The 21,374-nt window shown below is 41.0% G+C and overlaps 1 protein-coding gene across 1 annotated transcript; it reads left to right on the forward strand.

Moving 5' to 3' along the window:
• The first annotated feature begins 11,614 nt into the window (after nucleotides 1–11,614).
• ier5l (immediate early response 5-like) lies at nucleotides 11,615–14,470 on the forward strand. The gene is made up of 2 exons (XM_071466558.1): nucleotides 11,615–13,941; nucleotides 13,984–14,470. The coding sequence occupies exon 1, from the start codon at nucleotides 11,630–11,632 to the stop codon at nucleotides 12,683–12,685; it is 1,056 nt and encodes a 351-aa protein (XP_071322659.1). The 5' UTR covers nucleotides 11,615–11,629; the 3' UTR covers nucleotides 12,686–13,941; nucleotides 13,984–14,470.
• Nucleotides 14,471–21,374: the final 6,904 nt, after the last annotated feature.

Below are 21,374 nucleotides of genomic sequence, written 5' to 3' on the forward strand. Positions count from 1 at the left end.
GCTGGAGACACAGAAAAACAGAGGCTGTTTGGGAAAAAAATGGAGGTAAAACGGAGCTACACAAAGGCAGCGCTTGCTTTCTCCATTGCCTGCTTACTAATCGGCATCTTTGCTGTACTCGATCCATGCCTGTCGCCTGTTACACGGCAGCATTGCCATGGCGACCAGGGTCTGAGTAATCATTTGTGCAATGACCCCTATTCTCCAGAGGAAAGATGGAGGGTTGGAAGAGCTGAGGGGGGAGGAGGCTGGAATGAAAGCAGAGCCAGCAAAAGCAGAGGAAGGGAGGGAGGAGGGGAAAGAGGGAGGGGTGGTGAGCAGCAGAGCAAAGCAGTAGGGACCCAGACAGAAAGGAAGAAAATAGATTTTCTTTCTACTAGCAGCAGGGAAAGAAACCTTTTATGTTTTTATATAACGAACAAAACTCTCTCTAAAAAAGTAGGGACAAGGAGAGCGCAAGTTTAAGAATATAGCTGCAAGCGGCAATAAACAGGGTCCAAAAACACAGTTTGAATATATGGATTATACAAAGTGTCAACACATGTGAGAACATGGTTCACAACAAACAGTGGAAAATAAGATTCACACAGTAAGTTTGCTAGCTGGATTCAAACCAGTGATTTTGCTGTCACAGGGCGTGGTCTAGATCACTAGACACACACAGAAGGCTTTGAAAGTCAAGTGGGTCTGAACTGAGTTGAATCCTTCCTCTCAAAGACATCCATAATGAAGTTATTCCTTTTAAAAAATACTGCAAAATCAGTACAACATGATTTAAACAAAAAAACAGCAACAATCTCTTCAATGAGCTGCACATTTCGATGTTTGACTAGATACTAGACAGGCACATAGACTGTAAATAAAGATGGATGTAGTCTCCATGACGTCACCCACAGGTTTCTGAAGAGTGGTTCGGAAGCTCAGAGTGAGCTGCTCTGCTGTTGCCATCTTGGCAGTGCATGACTCCTCAGAACTCCAAGCTAATACAAAAATGGGCAAAGAGGTGGGGTGTGTGTGGAGCCCAGACTTCGGTGCATACTGGTTTCGTGGCAAGCGTATGCTCACCCACCTGTTACTCAAAGCAGCCACACTCTGAATCATTCAGAACTTTGAGCCTTAATAATATTTGAATAGGTGAATTATATGAAAATTCACCCCCGAACAGTTATCATTAAGGAGGAAATTAGCCATAGAGACCAAAACTGTTTTTGTACCAGACTGTACAAAGTTTGGAATTTTAACATGGGAGTCTGTAAAGTTGGTTGCCACCTATCTGAGTGAGCAGAGAGTGTCTCTGTTGGAGAAGATAGCTGTGCTTGTTGGTGAGTATGTCGTGGCTCATAAAGAAGCTTTAAGTGATTAATCTCGCGAGACCAGGACCTAAGTTTCTCCTCGCACTCCTCACTTCAAAACTGGCAGTAAAGGTCCTGGCTCTTCAGTCTTTGATACAAAGGTTACTAGTTCTATCAGTGAAGGATTTGAATAGAAAATGGTCCTAGTTAGTCCTAATTTGTATTCTAAGCGATACAGGAACTGTTCAGTCTTTCTTCCTTCCTGTCTAAAAATGGCTGCTATCACTCGAGTCCTAAATAAAACCTGGAACTGATCTGGAGAACCTTAACAACTATAGACCTATTGCCAATCTCCCATTTCATACAAAAGTCCTTGAGCGGTGTGGCCAGCCAGATCCAGGTTCATATGTCCAACAACAATTTATAGGAAGAATGTTAATCTGGTTTTAGGACAAAACAGCAAGGTAACAACTGACCTGCTTGTAGCTGCAGATTCTGGTTATCACAATTCACTTATCCTGTTAGATCTCACTGTCATTTTTGATGCACTTTTCTGCTGGACCAATAAGAAAATATATTTAATGTCACCCCATTATCTTGGTTCAGGTCCTACCTCACATCTAGAAAATAGTTTTTCTCCATCAGCACCCTCAGGTCTCCCACGCCCCGCTTCACCCCATGGTGTTCCCCAGGGCTCAGTTCTTTGGCCATTACCATTCATCATTTACATTCTATCTCTTGGACACATAATTCACCAACATGGCCATGGTCAATTTCCACAGCTGTGTGGTGAATGAATCCATTAAACCTAGTGTGTTTAGTATATTCCACATATTCCTGCTGACAAGATTACTGTAAACTTTCTCGTAACCACTGAACTTTCTACCCAACTGTTGTTTTTTCACTCAAACACTTGGCATTCAGGCCGTCTCTCTCTCTCTCTCTCTCTCTCTAGTCTGGCTTCCTTGGGGTTGTCTGGCTTCACTGAGCTTAACATTGGCCATCCTGGATAACTGGATAAATCTTTCCTTGGGTATCACCATTTCATTTCTTATCATATGAAGCATTTCATTCTTGGTTCTAACGATGACGCTTTCAGCCACAAATCCCACACAGGGCCTGGACCATGAAACGAGCCCAAATTAATCTGGTTCTCTTGTCCTGGATAACCTGTATCACAAAGATGGTTATCAGCTGGTTTGGTTAATTCTGGGTTTAACTGTCCAATTTGAGGGTGTTCATGTGGAAGAGGCAGAGTTGTTAATGAGAAGCAAACAAAAATTTAAAATTTTAACTACTTCTTATGATATAAGATAAAACATCGAGTTGTACAGACAGCAGAAAGTGACATTTGAGTGAAATGTAAACATCACATAACTCATAGAATAATAATATAGAAACCCTGGAAAAAAAATTCCGGATATCAAAGTAAGGTTAAGGATACAGGAAGTCTTATAAGGGTCTTTAAACTAGAGTCAGTATTTTTTGCTTTAACAAGTAATAACAAGTAACAAGTAATGTCAGACTGTGTCCGTAGACAAAGCAGAGAGGAGGAGAAAAGTAGTTAAAGTCTGATAAGGTCATTCTGACTGGCATGTTGCAATTATAATAATGGGAAATGTGTGTGTGTGTGTGTGTGTGTGTGTGTGTGTGTGTGTGTGTGTGTGTGTGTGTGTGTGTGTGTGATTCTAACTAAAAATAACATAGAACTTAGTTTCTTTTTCCAATTATCATTGTTAAGTCTCCTCATGTTTTTCTGAGCTGCAGTGATGGAACAGGAGTGTGAAAGAAACGACACTGTCAGGATCCTGCTGGGAAGGAAAGACTCTGTGTGCAATTGAAATGCAGCTATAATCAACATCACATAGTTGTTTAGTGAGGTAAACGTTTGTTAGAGAAGTGAACTCTCCCTTTATTTATTAGAAGCTGTGATTTAAAGTTGGAGTGACACATATTAAGCATGGAAGAACAAAATAGTTCCACCAATCTATAAACATATCTTTTGCTATTTATTATTTGTCATTTTATTGTAAACTCTTTTGTCCCTGTCAGGATCCCATAAGATAGATGACTCAGTTTTTTCCACTGATCTGATTAGTCAGTGGTCGAGCCACTGACAGGAAGCCGTGCAGCAGTGGTTACCATGGTGATCTAGTCCAGTTACACATGAGTCAGCTTGGTGATAGCGAAAAACCTGAGTTAAGCCCAAAGATAGCTTGATAAACCACTAATCATTCTTTGTGGTACCAAATCAAGCACCAAGTGTGGATTAATACACAGCTGAAATTGGTCTCCAACAAATGTTTGAGTAACAATTGCTAAAAAACTAGAATAACCCACTGTTCACAGAAAACATAAACTTATTAAAAAACTAAAACTATATATTTGTAAGCTGTGTTTTTTTCCCATGGTTTGGAGCTGAGAGCCACAGATGAGTTCACCCACAAGTCAATGTGCTTTATTAAAAAATTAAATGTAACTGTAACCACATATTGATTCACACCTGATCACACCCAACACCACAGTTGGGTGTGATCAGGTGTGAATGGTTACATTTTAAACCACACCCAGATGTGGCTTTGTGCTCTCTGAGGAACTGTAGGTGGGGTGTGGAGGAGAAAGCAGAAACTGCTAAATGGCAACTTGAACTGGGTTTTCATGTTGGATGTAGTTACTCTTTCAAAGGGGATAATAGTAGCTGGTGTGATTGGTCATAAGTTTGCCATCATTAAAACTCCACCAGAGACTACAGTTCTACTTATCATTCTGTCCAACCTAATTTTCAGCCTGTGCCATGCTGTATCATGATTGTAGTTGTGCCTTTGGTCAATAAAGTTGATCATTTCAGTTGGTAACATGCAGTGTGCCTCAGGGTTTGTGCAAGTTGCAGGATATATTATGGAAAATACCTAAGAAAGTTTACTGCATACATTGAATTGTCCCCAGATGGCAGATATTAAAGTATCACCAATCAGTAATTTTATATTAATAATGGATTGAGTGACTGTGTTCAATGTGAAAGGTATAACCTGTAGTGATAAAACCACAGAGAATTGTTATCAGCATTTTAGTATCGTGCAGCTCATTGTTTTGGTTTTACAGCCCACAGCTTTACTGTTCTGGTTCACTGTCACTGCTCTCATTTGCCTCATTTCCAGGAGACTCAGGCAGCTGTTTTCAGTGTAAAAGCTCTTGATGAACACACTTTACACTGCTTACTCCTCACCACACAGCAGACAGACAGAGTTGGAGACTAGCTGGGGAACATAGAGGAGCATTTGGAGACTGAAACTGTGCTACAGGGAGAGTGAATACTGGGCGTCGAGTGGCCAGCAACACAACCTCAAAATGAATGCTAATGTTGCTCTGTGTCTGCTGGGTGGTAAAATGTTGGCCACATCAATAGTCAGATGTTGTGTTTACAGCTTGTTCTACTTCCACCAAGTAGCCAAAAAAGAAAAATAAAACCAATTAAAGTGATAGTTTGGGTTCTTTAACATGGGGCTGTGTAAGGTACTTATCTAATAATCAGATTGAATCTACCTGCTGCAGATTCAGATCAGTGCACTCCCAGTTTAGAGAAGCAGCAGAATCACCAGCACAGAAGAGGAGCGATGTGCTGCCGTGGACGGAGTCAGCCAAAAAAATGGGTTTTAGCCACTTTATTTAGTATTTCTGCCAGTTTTAATCCCCTGTTCTGGTTGTTATGGAGAGGAGGAGATCTGGATAATTCAGCTCCAGGTAAAAACCTCCTGAATGACTGACACTGTAGGAATAGCCAGACCAGGAGAAGCTGACGGCAATGGCAATGAAGACAACAACTCCCATGATCCCATGCTATTTCATGAGGTCATGATCAACGTCTTGATTGAGAGACCCCTAGCGGCAGAAGTTACATATTGTGCATTTAAAGGGTCAGTTTACCTCAAAAAAATAAAATGGATTTCTACTGAAAAAAAACAGTCCTTATGGAAATTTTTTCACAGGTATATGGATAATCCAGTATAATATGCACTGAGATGTTAATGTGGATTTTTAAAAATCTTTTTAATGCATTGGAAATTGGAAATAGAAAACTTACACAGATATCTCAAAACACAGAGAAAAACGTTGCGTGCATAGATATGGATACTACATGACTAGAGGTATGTTTGTAATTTGGGTGAACTAACCCTTTAAATATTAGTATTGATTTTAATATTGATTTTATTGTAACTGGCAGCTGCTTATAAGCAATATACATATGTAGCCCAATTTGTTATGATTGTATGCATCAGTTTTTCACCTCAGGCCAATCACTCACAAGCATTATTCCCCAAAGGTTCATTTAAAATCCAATCAACAGAATGTGCTATAATGTGCACTGAAGACATACGGGGTTGGATGGAGAAATCAGGCATCATAGTGCCTCTCAAGCTTCACTGTTGGAGAAACTGACTCAAGTCTTCATCAATAAGTCATCATCCTTCCATTTTTTACAGTTCATTGCCTTCTTCTGTGAATATATTGTAATATGATCGGTTCTGAAAGCTCTGCTGCAAATTCAAACAAAGAAGAAGAGACGCACGGGTGTAATGACTGTGGGTACGGATGCAGGACTGTGGCAGCAGCACAGACAGATACCCCTACCATCTCCAGTGCTGACCGTGCACGCAGAGGAAGCTGAGAGAAAACAGCATCTGCTTTGCTGACACCTGCAACTGTGCTGCAGTGCTGCACTCTCTGCCTGAGGTGCACAGAAAGAAATAAACATGCTTAGGAGGAAACAGAGGGGCGAAAAATAAGAGGATGTCTGTAGAGTAAGCAGAGGAGTGCTAAGAGGAGACAGAGACTATTGAGCAGTGAAGCTGAATAGATGAGGGGAAAACAGAGGAGACGGGCAAGGGTGGGGGGACGGCAGGGAACAGGGGAGTGTAGATACAATGAAGAGAGAATGAAAATAGTTACTGCAATGCAATGGAAGAATGTGAGGAGAGACGAGGTGCATGGTAATGGAATGAAAGCAGTACAAAATATAATAATACAAAATATAAATGTAATGTTGCTTTTGGGATTAACAGTATATACTGATGTGTATGTACAGGTAGGATGAGATATGTCAGAGTAGGCGTACAGGTGAACTAGAACAACAACAAACACTGCACAGCTGCTCACACCTGTCAGAATGGAGTCAACTGTAATTTATTTCATACAGTGCGATAACATATCTGACTCAGAATAAAGTGAGTTTTAAATCATGCAGTGGAATTTTATATTAACTGAGTAGTTGAATATTTCATAAGAAGAGACATAAGAAGATGAAATAAGGTCGACTGTATACAGTGCATTCAGAAAGTAGTCAGACCTCTGATGAAATCACAAGGTTGCTTCCATCTCCACACAGGATCTCTGGAGCTCAGCCAGAGTGACCATCAGGTTCTTGGTCACCTCTCTTATCGAGACCCTTCTCCCCTGATTGTTCCATTTGTCCTGGTGGTCAGCTCTAGGTAGAGTCCTGGTTGTTCCAAACTTCTACCATTTAAGAATAATGGAGGCCACTGTGATCTTGGGAACCTTCAGCGCAGCAGATCCGTGCCTAGACACAGTCCTGTCTCTAAGCTCTGCTGGCAGGTCCTTCCTCCTCATGGTTAGGTTTTTGCTCTGACATGCATTGTCAACTGTTTTTCCAAACCATAGCCAATCAGCTGAGTTTACCACAGGTGGACTCCAATCAAGGTTTAGAAACCTCTCAAAAAGAATCAAGAGTAATGGAGGAACCCAGAGCTAAATTTCAAGTGTCATAGCAAAGAGTGCTTCAGTCAATGTGATATTTCACTTTTTATTTTCTAGAATTCTGTTTTTGCTTTGTCATTAAGGTCTATTCATTGTAGACTGATGAGGGGGAAAAAATTATTATTGTTATTTTAGCAAAAAGCTGCAACATAACAGTTATTAAGTAAAAATTAAAGGGGTCTGAATATTTTCCAATTGCACTGTACATATATATTATTACAACATCAGTCTCATGTCTGTGTTAAGTATGCATGGGGTCAAGATGTGGTTAGCTTAGCTTATCTTAGCATGAAGACTGGGGGGAGCGGGAAACTGCTAGCCTGGCTCTGTCCAAAGTTCAAAAATACACCTAACAACTGTTTAGGTGTGATCAGACAGAACCCAAAGCAAATTTTAGATACAGAGCAATGGCACACAGAGAGGTGAAGAGGCTAATTCACCTCAGAGAGAGATTTAGAATCTACTTCATAGATGTACACTGATGAGAGAAAAAAGAGGGAGACTGTCTGAGAACACACAGACGCACACAGCCAGAGTAAGCTGCTGGCTGGCCACCACTTCCAGGTGTGCAGTCAGTGCATTGGATGTTCAGGACAAATAAACACGGACTGTATGAATATTTGACATCTAGTTGACATGTAGCTCGTTAGTTTAGTCTGTACATGAACAGAAATGTACAAACAGCAGTTTGTAGTTGTAGGGGGAGGAACAATGGATATAAGACACAATACAGTTTGAGGCAGCCATGGCCGGGGTTACAGGAGTGGCTCAGCACCTCAGGACTGGTGAGGGGAAAAGAAATATGGGCGGGGGGAGTGAATGAACAGTGATTTAAGTATTCACAGCTAAGGTGCCCTTGAGCAAGGCACCTTGCCTCCCAACTGCTCCCTAGGTGCTGCAGCTATAGCTGGGTTACATGCAGAAACATCAATGTAAGAACATGGTAAATAAAGGATTCTTCTTCTTTTTCTTCTTCTTCTTCTTCCTCCTCCTCCTCCTCCTTTTCTTCTTCTTCTGCTTCTTCTTGTTTGTGTTAATGAGTACATGTTGGAGGTGTTGGGAGGAGTATTTCTGACTGCTTCCTCCAGTCTTTATGCTAAGCTAGGCTACCCACATCATGTCTCCAGCTGTTAGTCTTCTCATCTCAGTTTTTACTTGGATTAAGAGAATATTGAGTTCTCCTGCTGGTCCAGATGCTCCAATAGTTACACACCAGTGCACTGTTTGTCATAATGTGGTTACAGATATATTATTACAATGAATTATTTAAATTATGTGAGGTTGAAAAAAGGCGTTTTATTCTTAAATGTGTTGTTTTATTCCAACATTTACAAATATCTAATGCTTGAAGAGCTTTCCAGACCTGAGGATTTCTTCAGCCACTGCGTCAGGAGCTGATGTGTGTGGCTGCTCTTCCTTTCACTGCACACTGAATCTCAGCTCCATCACCTCCAGCAAGCCTTTACCTAGTGAGTGGTGATCTTTACATATGAAGTCGGAGGAAACTTGTTGCATCACAGGGACCCTCTGTGGCACACTCCTGTTTGCAAACAGCTACCCCCTCTGGAAGAAGAGACGAGCCTGTGTCCTGTTCTGCATCATGCATTCATCATTCACAGAGCACATTGCAGCCAGGCATCCTCCAGACGTCCCTCAGTCCCTCATCCTGAGGGAGACCCATGTTGTCATGACTCCTGGTTCCTCCTGCATGACAATAATGATCCCGTCACACTCTGTGGGCTGCAGAGGCACTGTCCCACCTCAGAGGGAAAATTTGGAAACAGTAGCAAAGCACTAATCACACAGGGCAGAAAACTAGTGCTGCACTGGCCTCTACAGGTTCAACACAGGTTATTGCACTCACTTGGCAAGCATTTGAGCCTATGATTAATTTGTGGAGGCCACTGCAATGCTGCTTTTCCTGCTCTGTGTGACAAAGTGGGTTTTTGAGTGGTGTTGCTCAGACACATCCAGATAACCTGGTCAGTGTGCGTTTACTGTCATTCACACTCTGCCATTCTTTATTCATCCCAACTGTCTTCACAATTAGATTATGTAACTGACTGTGTTAATGATAGCAAATTGTATTATTCATCAATTATTGTTGTTTCCTCACAAGAAGACTGATGAATATTCAGGGCCATGGATGACTCAGAGGAAGCAGAACTATTTCAAAGTATTACAGACATGTCCATCCACCGTGATGTCATATCACACTGTGTTTATGCAGGGTACCCTGCAGTGACTCTCAAGCTGCTGCCATTTATTCTGTAAAAAAAAAACCAAAACACTGACATAGTGTGTGCAATGTCAGTCACAGGTTAGTGGTGAAGGCTGGAGTTTACTGCTCGCTGCCATCTGGAGCCAGCAAACCAGTGCACCACCTGTGGTCAAAGACTGTGCAGTCTGGTTGAGACGAGCATGAGACTGAGACGTCTGTCAATCCTGGAAATGCCTCCAAAACATGTGTCTCTGTAAAGCTAAAACTGATGAGGTGAACAGTTGCCTGTTTCCCGGGCGTGTAAAGATACTAATTGATACGTTCTGGAAAAACTGGCACGAGAGTCAGAGATTCATCTTCATCACTACACAACCCAAACTCACAATGCATGAAATTCTGAACATAAATCAATAAAAAATGCGAGTCAGTCTTCTCCTGCTACATTCTCCAGTCTGACAGGAAAGCAGGAATCACCATGTGAAATTCTGCCTCAAATCTGTCTTTAAAACCTGCAACTGTGCCATTAAATCTGAATCACAAACCCTGCAAATGATTTAATAAGACAACTCGTGCACTGATAGTTAAGTCATTGACAGGAGACAGTAATGCTAGCGTCAGCAGCTAGCCCTAATGCTATTCCCCACGGTTCATGAAGCCATGTCCTGTATTATTCATAGGGACATGTGCGCGGACTGAATAGGCCTGTACCAAACTCAGAGCCACCACACTCATACAGCAGGTGAGGGAAAACAGGACAAAGTTCTCCAGTGTGTCCCTGCCTCTGTTTATTGGTGATGAAGGGGATGAAATGGAACAAACACAGTAAAGTTAAGAGGCTGTAAAACTGAAACAATCAGCTGCAGGATCCTGAAAGGATCCACAGAGCTGAGGGGAGCTGCAGAGGTGGTGGTGGTGGCTCTCTGTGGGCTGCTCACTAAGAGTGACCCCTACAGTTCGAGTGACACATGACACGAGGCGGACTGACATATTATTTCAGAGGAGAGGTTTTGAGTGCAGTCGCGTGCAGTTGGAGATAAATCTGGAGCCTCTGTCTTGTGCCTCTGAATCCATGATGGTGTCTGCTCATGTGCTTTTACTGCATCCATGAATGAAACTTCTCCCTCCATGAAAATGATGCAGGACAGGTTTTGGTGTATTTATTTTTTGTCCAGGTTTGGAGATATGTCTCAGAGACTTCTGCTTTCAACCTAAGCAATGGATATGAAAGGAACTTTGTGAACAAATCTGTTTATAATTTTAAAACATTTTGATGGAACCTTTTCTTTGGTAGAAAGTAGCTCCAATGAAAACTGCTGACAGTGAAGTGTGTGAAGCAGTTTCACTTTGTCGATGTTTAAATGTCAGTTTTCAATGTTGTGAGCACCACAAATGAAGTGGCTCAAATCTCAAAACCTGGACAAATGAAAAACATGAATCTATCTGCATGGCTAAATACAACTAGAGGTTGTATCATACTAGAGAGGAAATCACAGTCTCTTCTAGTTTGGAGCTAATGTCCCAACATCAGCCTCTCTTAATATTACAGGTAATTTTTTTATTCTCAAACTGTAATTAATTTTTTCCTAGAGATACTAAGACTCTACTTGATGGTACAACCCATCTGACCTTTTCTTTAGAGAATCAGGTTATTGTTACTCTATATTTAGCTTATACAACTCCAATTCAAAGGACAAATATTTTCACAATTAACATAGTATAAAGTGTATGTCTTGTATTAAACACTCAAATAAAAAAGCAATGAACTGACTGACACATTTTAATGCATAACATAAAAATAAAAATGATTTATTGTAAGTTATTTTAGGAAAATTTTCCATTTTAGCTCAGAAGATGTTTTACATTTGCAACATTGACAAGTTTTGGTTGCAGTAAAAGCCTTTTTCTATTTCTTTGTTTCTTGTCATGCAGCTCAGTGATACAGTTTTGGGACAAAATGAACTTCACAGTTATGTTTCTCTGTTGAAAAAGTTACAGTTTTTTGTGTTTGTTTTTTTTTACTGGAAAATCAAACTGAAAAATAAACTGTGACTTTATTTGTGGATTTAAAGAAAATCTTCAGTGTGAGATGTAAGCCCGGGAAACTGACGGAGCTCTGGAGGTCCCAGCTATGGGACAGCTGAAATATGGACACTCCTGTTACATAGCCTGGGTGGAATTTGAATAGTACTGAGGAACCGCCGAACGCTGATTGGTCCAGAACGACATATTTCCAGTGCGTCTGCTTGTCACTCAGTGGATCTCCGGCAGCTGATTGGCTCACCCAGAAGAGGGCGGGCCCACTTTCTTCACTATCCTACATATTCTGGTTTCAGGGCATCTGCAAATGATCGCTGGCTTTCACAGGGAGGCGAATCATTGTGTCCAATGTTTCTCCACAGACCTGACTGGAGCCTTTCTCTTCGAACAAAACGATTCCCACCGACACAAGCGAGAGGCGATCTTCCTCTCCCGGACAGAAGCTGGGGTGGGCCGGGGGAGCACATTAATGATCACCAACATGGAATGCGCAGTGGACGCGCAAAGCTTGATCTCAATTTCCTTAATGAAGATCCACAACTCCAGGACGCAGAGAGGGGGAATCAAGCTGCACAAAAACCTGCTGGTCTCTTATGTGCTGAGGAACGCCAGGCAGGTCTACATCAAGGAGAAATACGCGGAGATCTACAGGATGCAGCAGTACGAGGAGGTGAGGACGGTCTGCAACGAGATCCAGGAGCTCAACCCGCTGGATCTGGACGCAGAGGACGCCGACGATGAGGAACAGGCGCGGGCTGCTTGCTGCGGCGAAGAGACGAGTCTGTGCGACTCTGCGTGCCCCAGAGGCGCGGCGCAGCCAGCGGTGCACGTCCGGGCAGCGAGCACTCTCCTCGGCTGCTCTCCTTTCGAGGACGGTAGCAAAGAACCGGAGCCGTCCGACTACCGAAGCTGCTGCATGGAGGCTTCTCCCGTGTCACACTTTGACCAGTTCTCTGCGGACAACAACAGACACTGCAACAAGACCACAGTGCTGGATTTGGACACGCATGTGGTGACCACTGTGGAGAACGGCTACCTCCACCAGGACTGCTGCTGTGACGCGCTCCAGTGCGGCCAGGGCGCGCAGTCGCCGGCCAAGAAACGGAAGGTTGAGTTCGGCGGTTGCGCCTCCGACGCGGAGGAAGTGTCTGATTTTACCGCGGCTCGCAAAAGAGCGAAACGCGAGGACTATTCCTTCTCCAACCCGGACTACACGGACACTTCGAATATCTCCAACCTGATCTCCATCTTCGGCTCGGGGTTTTCAGGGCTGCTGAGCAGACAGGCGGACTTGGAACAGATCTGTAGCAAACAGGCCCTGGCCAGTCTTGGAGCATGGACCCGGGCGATTGTGGCATTTTGAATCAAACACTTTATTTCACGGAGACCGGGGTCGGTTGTAAAACCTTATCCCATAAAGTATTAGTAAACGAAAGCAAATGGAGAACTGTTTTCTACCACCAGTTTAGGAACATTGTTCTAAGCTTAGGGGCATGTTCCTTAATGTTAACAAAGAAACGTTCCCACACTGTTCACATCTACAACGTTTCTGCCCAGAAACAGATGTCATTTGTGGAACTTCTTGCGTTGTTACAGGTCAAATAACTTTCAGCAAATGTTCTGTGGAGACTTTTTAAAAGGAATTAGTCAGTGTGTCCTGATAGTATTTACGTAACATTACAGAAGGTTGCCTGAAACCTTCCAGAAATGCTCTGTGAACAAGTCAAAGCAGAACTTTACTGGAAGTGAATGGTCCACATTTGTAGAGGAAGATGTATCACAGAATATGTATTTGTTAAAACCATGAATTGTGTATTGATACCAATACAACCCCATGTGTGGGCTCACTAAAAAAGTCACATTTCCTTGTGACCTATATCAGATCTCATTCAGCTGTCCAGTTTGATGAAAACAAGTTGAGATGAAGTGATCACATCATAAAAACTGAGGTGCTTGTTAAAGAATGGAGCAAATCACTGCCCTCTGCATTTCTGGACATTGCAAATGTTGTTAAACATTGATAATGACATTTTATAAAGGCTACCACACGCTGAAGTCACAACAACATGAGCTGAAATTGTCAAGAACTACACTCAAAGCACACTTTGGTCTTAAACATCACACAACAACATGTGACTGTGGTTCATTGATGTGCGCTGGGTGACATCACTCACACTTTCTTCTGATTGGAAGAAAATGCAGGCACTAACAGCTGAACCCGGTCTCCCCTATAATGTAGAAATCAACTTTATTTTTGCAAGAAAAAGAAAAGCTATTTAAAATTTAGCAGTTTAATGACAATAGTTTCGACAGTGAGAGGAAAGTGTTTGTGCCACATGTGTCACGTGCAGGTTTCCTGTTTTCACAATGGGAGAGAGGCTACAGGTCTAAAAATACACTTTGATGACTTAAATCTGATGAAATGGATTGACTGTCGTTGCCTTAAATCCGACGCACACTACTGCTAGCTACTGTCAGAACTGAAAGTACATAGAAAGTGACTGAATGTCTCTGCTGTCTCTCCTGTCCTGGGCCGGGGAGGCTCTTGGGAAAAACACCTTCTCCATATTAGATGGACCTTGCACATTCGGAGCAGTTTGTTGTCACATGAAACACCACGTTCAGGACTCACATGAACCTCACCGGGAACTCACCTGTGAGGTTCATGGACTCTTAGCCAGCTCATATCACTTGATGGCGTGCCAACACTTATTATTCTCTGATGTTTTTGGGCTGTTACTGTGGTCATCACTACACCGCCACTCCCAGTGTGTGAAAGTAGAAACAGTCTGGGTCATTTTGGCAGTTTGACGTCTCTTTAATCACGGTTGTTGCTCAAAGCCTTCACAGCAATTCATGATTCCAACATGTCTTGGTTTTGTGAGTTTTACTTTATTTTGTAAAAGACTGATCTTAGTCCTTTTGTTTTAAAAAGGCAAACTCATGATTTAGCCATAACCTGAGAATCCATGTATTAGCTTTATGAGCACTATGTGTACCAAAATAAAGAGAGTATTCAGCCATTCTCTACATATTTTGTTGTTATTCTTGTATTTTTGTGTTCAATAAATTGTAGCTTTCCGGGTAAAACTGTTTCAGAAAATATTTGTCAAAAATTTATAATCTTAATAAAAAACTAAAACCTTAATTTTGATTGTTTTTTGTTTTTCTACTGTGGCTGTGAAGCCTTCAGTTGTGCATATAAATTCAGATATAGACCTACAGTTACAGTGATTGTAACACACCCATCAAATGACCCTTTAGAAAGGGTTTATAAGGTGTTACTAATGGCTTTGTTAATAGTTAATAAATAATATACTTATGCTTTATGAAATTACCAAGTGCATCTTTCCTTGGCTAGTGTTTTTTATCTGTTTGGCAATATTAACTTTTTTTTTTTTTGCAGTGGTAAATGTTAAAGAAATAGTTTGACATTTTGAGAAATAAGGTTGTTCACTTTCTGGTGCAGAGAACCACTCTTATATCAGTGAGAGTGATATTAAACCTTTGTTTTCAGCTATGAATGCACACAGTTAGCTTAGCTTAGCACAAAGACAGGAAACAAGGTTAAGCAGAGCCTGGCTCTGTCCAGCAGTTACAAAATCTGACTATTATTGCCTCTGACGTGTGTTAATTAACATGTTGTTTGTTTAATCCCTAAAAAGACCAAACTGTAAAAATGACAACTTGTCAATTTATGATGGCAGTTCTTTCTCTACAAGCTAACAACTTAACAATTGTTGCTATTAATGACTTATAACTGATTTATAAATAATTAGGGAATCATTCAACATTTATCAAGACATTAATTACAACATATAAACCCTTAGAAAGTAAGACATGACCTTATAGTATGCAATATAATGGTAAACAGATACTTAACATCCACTTCCTTGCTTTTTGGATCTTCCTAAGTTGACAGAGATTGCTTTTTATTTATATTCAGCTCATTATATTTTACTATATTTTAATACCTGGATCACATGATGGCAGTTCAGCTATTTCCATGAGCAAACTTCATCATGCGATGTAGTCGAAAGCTCTGGAAAAAGCTAGTAAGTGGACTTTTACATAATCAGTCAGTATTACAGATAATGAATAATCAAATACTGGATGATCTAACTGTATAGTTCAGGTTTGTCATATAAATTTTATTTGCTAAAAGTTCTTCTCTTTATATTTCATGTCTGCTGTGCCATGTGTGACTCAGGCTGCACTTCTCATCTCAGCCTGGAATTTCCTCCCCCAAACTAAACTTTGAGCCCTGTTATCTCTGCTCTGTGCCACTTGGTGGTGTTCTTTAAAATCAATGAATGAAGATATCAGCCGTGTATGCAGAGCAGAGCCTCATCAAGCTGACCCTGTCTCAAACTCTCTCTCTCTCTCCTCACACCCCTCCTCCTTCCTCCTCCTCTTCCTGGCTGGCTCGCCTCGCTCTGCCCCGACACATCACATGCTGCTCGCTCATTCCTCCAGCTCTGCAGGCTGTTTGCAGCTGCTGGTACCCATAATAACTTGCAGTAGGTCGGTCGTAATGGAAATGATGAGGCAATGTGAACAATGCATTGTGTAATTATGCAGAAATGAGATGCAGGAGGATTTTATATCTGACAGAATCTGCCTGATACGTTCAAACGCCAAACCTTTGCTAGGAAATAAAAATTACAACAAGACAAAATCATGAAATGACAGCAACAAACCACAGTTCAGCCGTCGTCCGCTACTGACAAATGACAATGGTTTTGCTTCGTGGTGTATACACAGCTCCTCCATCTGGATTGGGAAAGACTGACACCCACATGAACACACAGAATCGAAATGTTTGAACTCTTTTTAAAATTTTTTTAATTTACTCTTTTTGTCATTTAGATTTGCATTTCTGTTTTCTGTTTTGCTTTGTTTAATTCAGCCATAAAACACAGCTTGAAAAATGTGCATGATACAGAAAACAAAGAAGACTGATTCAATACTGTGAGATATGGATATGTGAAGACAATGAAATAAAACATAAAATCAAATAAAAAATAAAAAATACCAAAAGTTAACTTATTTCCAGAGCTTTCTTATTTATTTAGCCAATGATCACCTGATCCACGTTAAAGGACAACACCAGGTGGTGGGGGTGACATGAGGGAGGTGGGGTGAGTGTGGTGACTGGCGTTGTTGTGTGGGGGTACTGGGAGGAGGAGGAGAAGAAGACAATAGAGGGAGGGGGAGAGGAGCAGTCTGGAGGGGGTTAGCAGGGGGGGCAGGGAGGCATGCTTTGTCAGGAGAGGGGGTTGATGTGTTGGGGGGTTTGCAGAGGGGGAAGGAGGAGGCCACATGTGACGTGTGTGTGTGTGTGTGTGTGGCATGGGGGAGGGGAGGGGGGTGTACTGTAGGGAATAGGTCTGTCGGGAGGGGGAGGCAGACTGTGGCAGCAACGATTGAACAGGTCAGCCAGGTTGCACAGAGGTCTGTGGGGGGAGGGCAGGTGAGGGAGGAATTTTTCCTTATAGGACCTGATGCAGGGTGAGTTCAGGTTCAGTCTGGATCCACCACACAAACTAATCCAGCGACATTTTTTGCAGAAGTATTTTCTTCAGTGGTGGAGAACATTTTGTTTCCTGTTCGAGCTTTGGGTTAAAAGTCTGAACAGCATTTTGTTTGGTTTCACTCAACATACTGAAAAATGACATTTTAACAAACCTAGGCGTCTACAGTCATGCTCCCTGTTCGGTGCTGCACTTTGACACTGCAGTGCTTTGAGCTAATTGCTAACATGATTCGCAGGTAAAATTCACAATCTTAGTTTAACTTAACATGAAGTGCGCTGAAGGAGAAGCCTGATGGTTTTGCAGGCTTAAACCAAAAGAATATTGGACAAACTGAAATTTCTGATCTGCTGTTGGTGCTTAAGTAGTTTCATGACTTTCTGGAAACAAGGTCGAGGTCACTCTGGTCAATAAGGTTTTTCACAGGAACTAAAGAAAGTGTGTATGAAACCTGTTTACAGCGTGGTAGCTTGTGTAGATGTAAGAAAAAATATTTTTATTTATTTATCTATTTGTAATTTGGCTGAATTTATTCTTTAAGCTAATTTTCTGTCGAATGACCATTGTTTGTTGAAGGTGTCATTGCAGCAGCCCAAACCTGACCATTAGCTTTGGCTTATTTATGACCATGAGTCACCAAACTGGTGTCAATCATTGTTTTATCTAAATTGTGTTTTTACGTAGTGAAGCATTGCTGTTTGGGAAATTGTTGTCTATCAATGTTATTACTATAAGGAAATCTGTATTTTCTGAGAACAAAGTAGCGTGAGCTTTCATATGGACTCGGCATGAATAAAACTGCTTATATAAAACCACTGACTCTGACACTGCTCTGCGAGTTTGGGTTTTTATCAATTTTCACCCGGGCATACCAAAAAAATTTAAGAAGTGTCAGTGAAATCAACTGATTTTCATTTTGTGTTTTCATCCATTCAAAACCTTTGTTTTCAGCTACACTGTTTATATATAGTCCAGTTTGTAGTAAACAAGGTTCTCTTGCTTCTGGAAATAAACAGTGGCAGGAAAAAGTCAAAGAACACAAATGAGCTGCTGATGATGCAACAAAGTGATGATAGAAACCGAAAACTGTAGCTGTGCAGTGTACGGGCTGCAAAGAATAAATCCAGACCTCTACCTTATTTACATATTTAAGTAAACTGAGGCAACAGAATTATATGCATATTCAATGAAAAGTAGGCCACGCCCCCAGTCCCATATTAATTAACCCAGACGTGGTTGTATAACAATGAACAGAACTGCTTGTGCACAGCCAGTATCAGCAGTCAGGAACATCTTCAGTGCAAATCATAATGAACCACAGCACAGTGAAATGACTTCAGAGAGCTTTATTAAGAGTGAACAACATGTTTCGTCTGTAGCTTCTTCAGGTTCACTAAGTAAAATCACAGGAGTGTTCACAGGTGTGATGAATACACATGGGTCACATTACTAATTATGATCTTAATTTAGTCATTTTAAGGTGTTTTAACATTTTTCAAATGAGAGTGATTAAATGTCTTAGAATCAAATGTATTTAAACAGTGTGCACATTTTCCACATCTATAGTTTCCATACTGTTGAGAAAGCCTTGTGTAGGTTCCTAATACATCTCTGACATTTTTTTCTTTCCCTGAAGCAAAGACGATGTCCAGAGGATGACAAATGATTCAAACTTTTATCACATTCTAGGATTTTCCAGTATTTATTTATAATCTGTTTAATCTTACAGCATTCAGATACAAGATTTCAGTTTTCAGTGTGTCTAGAGGAAGGATTCAATAGTTCTTCCCTATCTTTTCTGTTGGCTTTTTTAAGAGCTTGATCACCGAGGGAGCAGTCTACCCTTCTGTCTGAGAGATGACAGCCAAAGAGGAGAAGGTCAGCTGGAACATCAGCGAGGCAATGGTGGGAAGGCCTCAGCGAGTGGAAAGAGCTGTAGCTAATCCCAACTGCATGGTTAGCAAGCAGATACCAGTGTTACATTTGTGTGTCTGGTAATGTTAAATTATGGCTTACTTCCTAGTTAGCCAAGATGTGTAGTTGGTGTGATGTTAGCTACAGTAGCAGGAGAATTATGAGCATCTCTGACTGCAGCTGCTGTGCAGGATCAGGGAAACTGTCATGTCGTCGCTGCATGCTAGCTTTGCAACAATAGCCACAGTTTTCTGTCTCATTTGCTCTGTATCATGATATTTGTCGGTACAATGTGCAAAGGGTTTTATAGCCAAGAAAACCTAAAAACATAATTTATTTGGTTGGATGCATAATTCGAAATGCTGGTTAGCTTAGCTACAAACCTGCGGTTCTCTCTTCTGTTACTGCAAGTTTGTAAAAATCATCTAAACAACTAACTACCAAGAGACTCCATTGTATTTTTGCTTCAAAAACAATGTAGTTTGGTTGGTAGACAGTTCAGTTATGGATTCCATCACTGTGTCGTTGCTTTGGCAACGCACGTCCATGAATTTGGGGGCGGAGCTTGGTGTATTTGTTTTGCTGTTGAGTTCAAATATCAAGTCTTTCTGCAGAACTACCTTTAATTAAGATTATCACCACACCCTAATTTACATAACAAACTGGGCCACACCCTAATCTAATTTGCATGTGATTAGAACATTTGCATATACTTTGCATGTCCCAAATGGCAACAACCTTATTTGCATAAGTTAAAAAGCAAAAATAGACCACATGTCTTGTCACACACACAAACCATGCCACTGTTTAACATAAAGACATAGGACACACCCCTGTTTGAATATTAAGCAGCTCATTGAACACAATCTTGTTGCACTGGTCATGTCCTTTTTTTGCATATTTGCATATTTTAGAGAACACTCTTTATAATATAAAAAAAATAAAGTAGGGCAGTCTTACTCACACTAAAAGGAAAATAAAAGTCACACCCATGAGGAAATGGAGCAGCAGTACTTTCAGCCAACAACAAAAACAAACCTATTTTATGACTTTGCCATACCGTAGGCCTGGCATCAGCTGATTTCACACCTTTATCTCTCTGCTTCTCTCTGTGCTCACATACACAGTATTTTAATACAGCTGAATTCACAGTAAAGCTGTTCTCAGTTACATGTTTTTCTGTTTGTGTTGCCAGACAACAGAACAAGTATGAAAAACCATTGAAACATTGCCCATTAACACTACATGTTAACCATTAGACACTTCCAAGCCATTTCCAAGCTGCTGCTCCTCAGCTGCAAAAATCCTGATTTTATAACTGTGACAAACCAAACCAAACAAACCAAATGTAGTTCGGTTGGTAGAAAGGGTCGCCCATTCTGAACAGGTTCAGTGGTTCCTCATGTCCAATTTCCCTTTCCTTTCCAAGTAAATGTCTGTTTTTTCCTACTTAAGTGAAAGGACATAAGTACTAGCAACAAAATATACCTAAAAGTATCAAAATATAAGTACTTGTTTTGCAGCAAAATAGTTCCTGTGAGAGTTATATTTTTTATAGACTAAAATCAATGTGTACAGTAAGTAATAGTACTCTTGTAGTTGGTTGGGATCGTTTTAACTTTACAAAAAGTTTTTATAGATGGTATAATCCAATGGTTCCCATCCCAGGGGTTGGCCCCTCTTCAAAGAGAAATCCTGAAGGGTTATGAGATGACTAATGGCAGAGGAAAGAGGAAAAAACACTTTTTCATTTTTTCATTCCTATTATTCGTCCTTATTTTCTATTATCTTTGCTTCTTTGGGAAAGATGGTATAATTTTTAGCCTTGAACAGTTATTTAAATGGAACCATCTGAAATGTTTAGAGGGAAAAATCACTCTAACAACAAAGTACAAGCACCTCAGATTGTACTTAAGTAAATGTACTGGGTTACTTTCCACTATCTTAAGTCTGTAGCTGCATCATATTTCAGAAACTGCCTCCTCTGAAGTCCACTTTTCAAGCTCAGACGTGTCAGAACGGGTCGACACAGCTGTCCAATTCCAAACATTCCTCTAAAGATTTGGCCAAGAAATTTGTGCCTTTCCCCCCCTCAGATTTGTGCCCCAAATCCGTCATGTACACACATGTGAATAGTGAATTCAGGCAGTCGGTATCACCTCATAAAGTCAATATTTTCCACGTTCAGAATCCAGGAAAATGTGCTTACCAGGAAATGACTGAGTGATAAACCTCTGAGGCAGATTGTCTGTGATAACCTGAGTTTACTAGTCAAGATATTTCACCTAAACCTGATAACAAGCAGCAAACAATTGTCAGTATAATTTCAATGTCTGTATCATAATTTAGTTAGCATATCACTATCCACCAATGGGCTTGTGAGAACCTGTCAAATTGAATTGCATTGAGAGGAGACTGACAGTTTAACAGTCCACATGTTTTGTTGAGCAACATGTTCAGGCTGTTAAAAGGAACAAACAGTGGATTCCAGGTTTTTCTTTTTTACATGATGGCTTTTTCAGTAGATCAGTTCATGTGATATATTCACCACTGACTTGGTACTGTGTGAGTTTTAGACGATCACCTGAATGCACCAGTGCTTTT

Source organism: Trachinotus anak, unplaced genomic scaffold (assembly GCF_046630095.1).
Source record: "Trachinotus anak isolate AG129_WGS33_773 ecotype Australia unplaced genomic scaffold, CSIRO_AGI_Tana_v1 ptg000028l, whole genome shotgun sequence".
NCBI lineage: Eukaryota > Metazoa > Chordata > Actinopteri > Carangiformes > Carangidae > Trachinotus > Trachinotus anak.

What these genes read in the sequence shown, in the direction of transcription:
- ier5l (XM_071466558.1), top strand. Translation starts at nt 11,630, where the DNA reads ATGATCGCTGGCTTTCACAGGGAGGCGAATCATTGTGTCCAATGTTTC.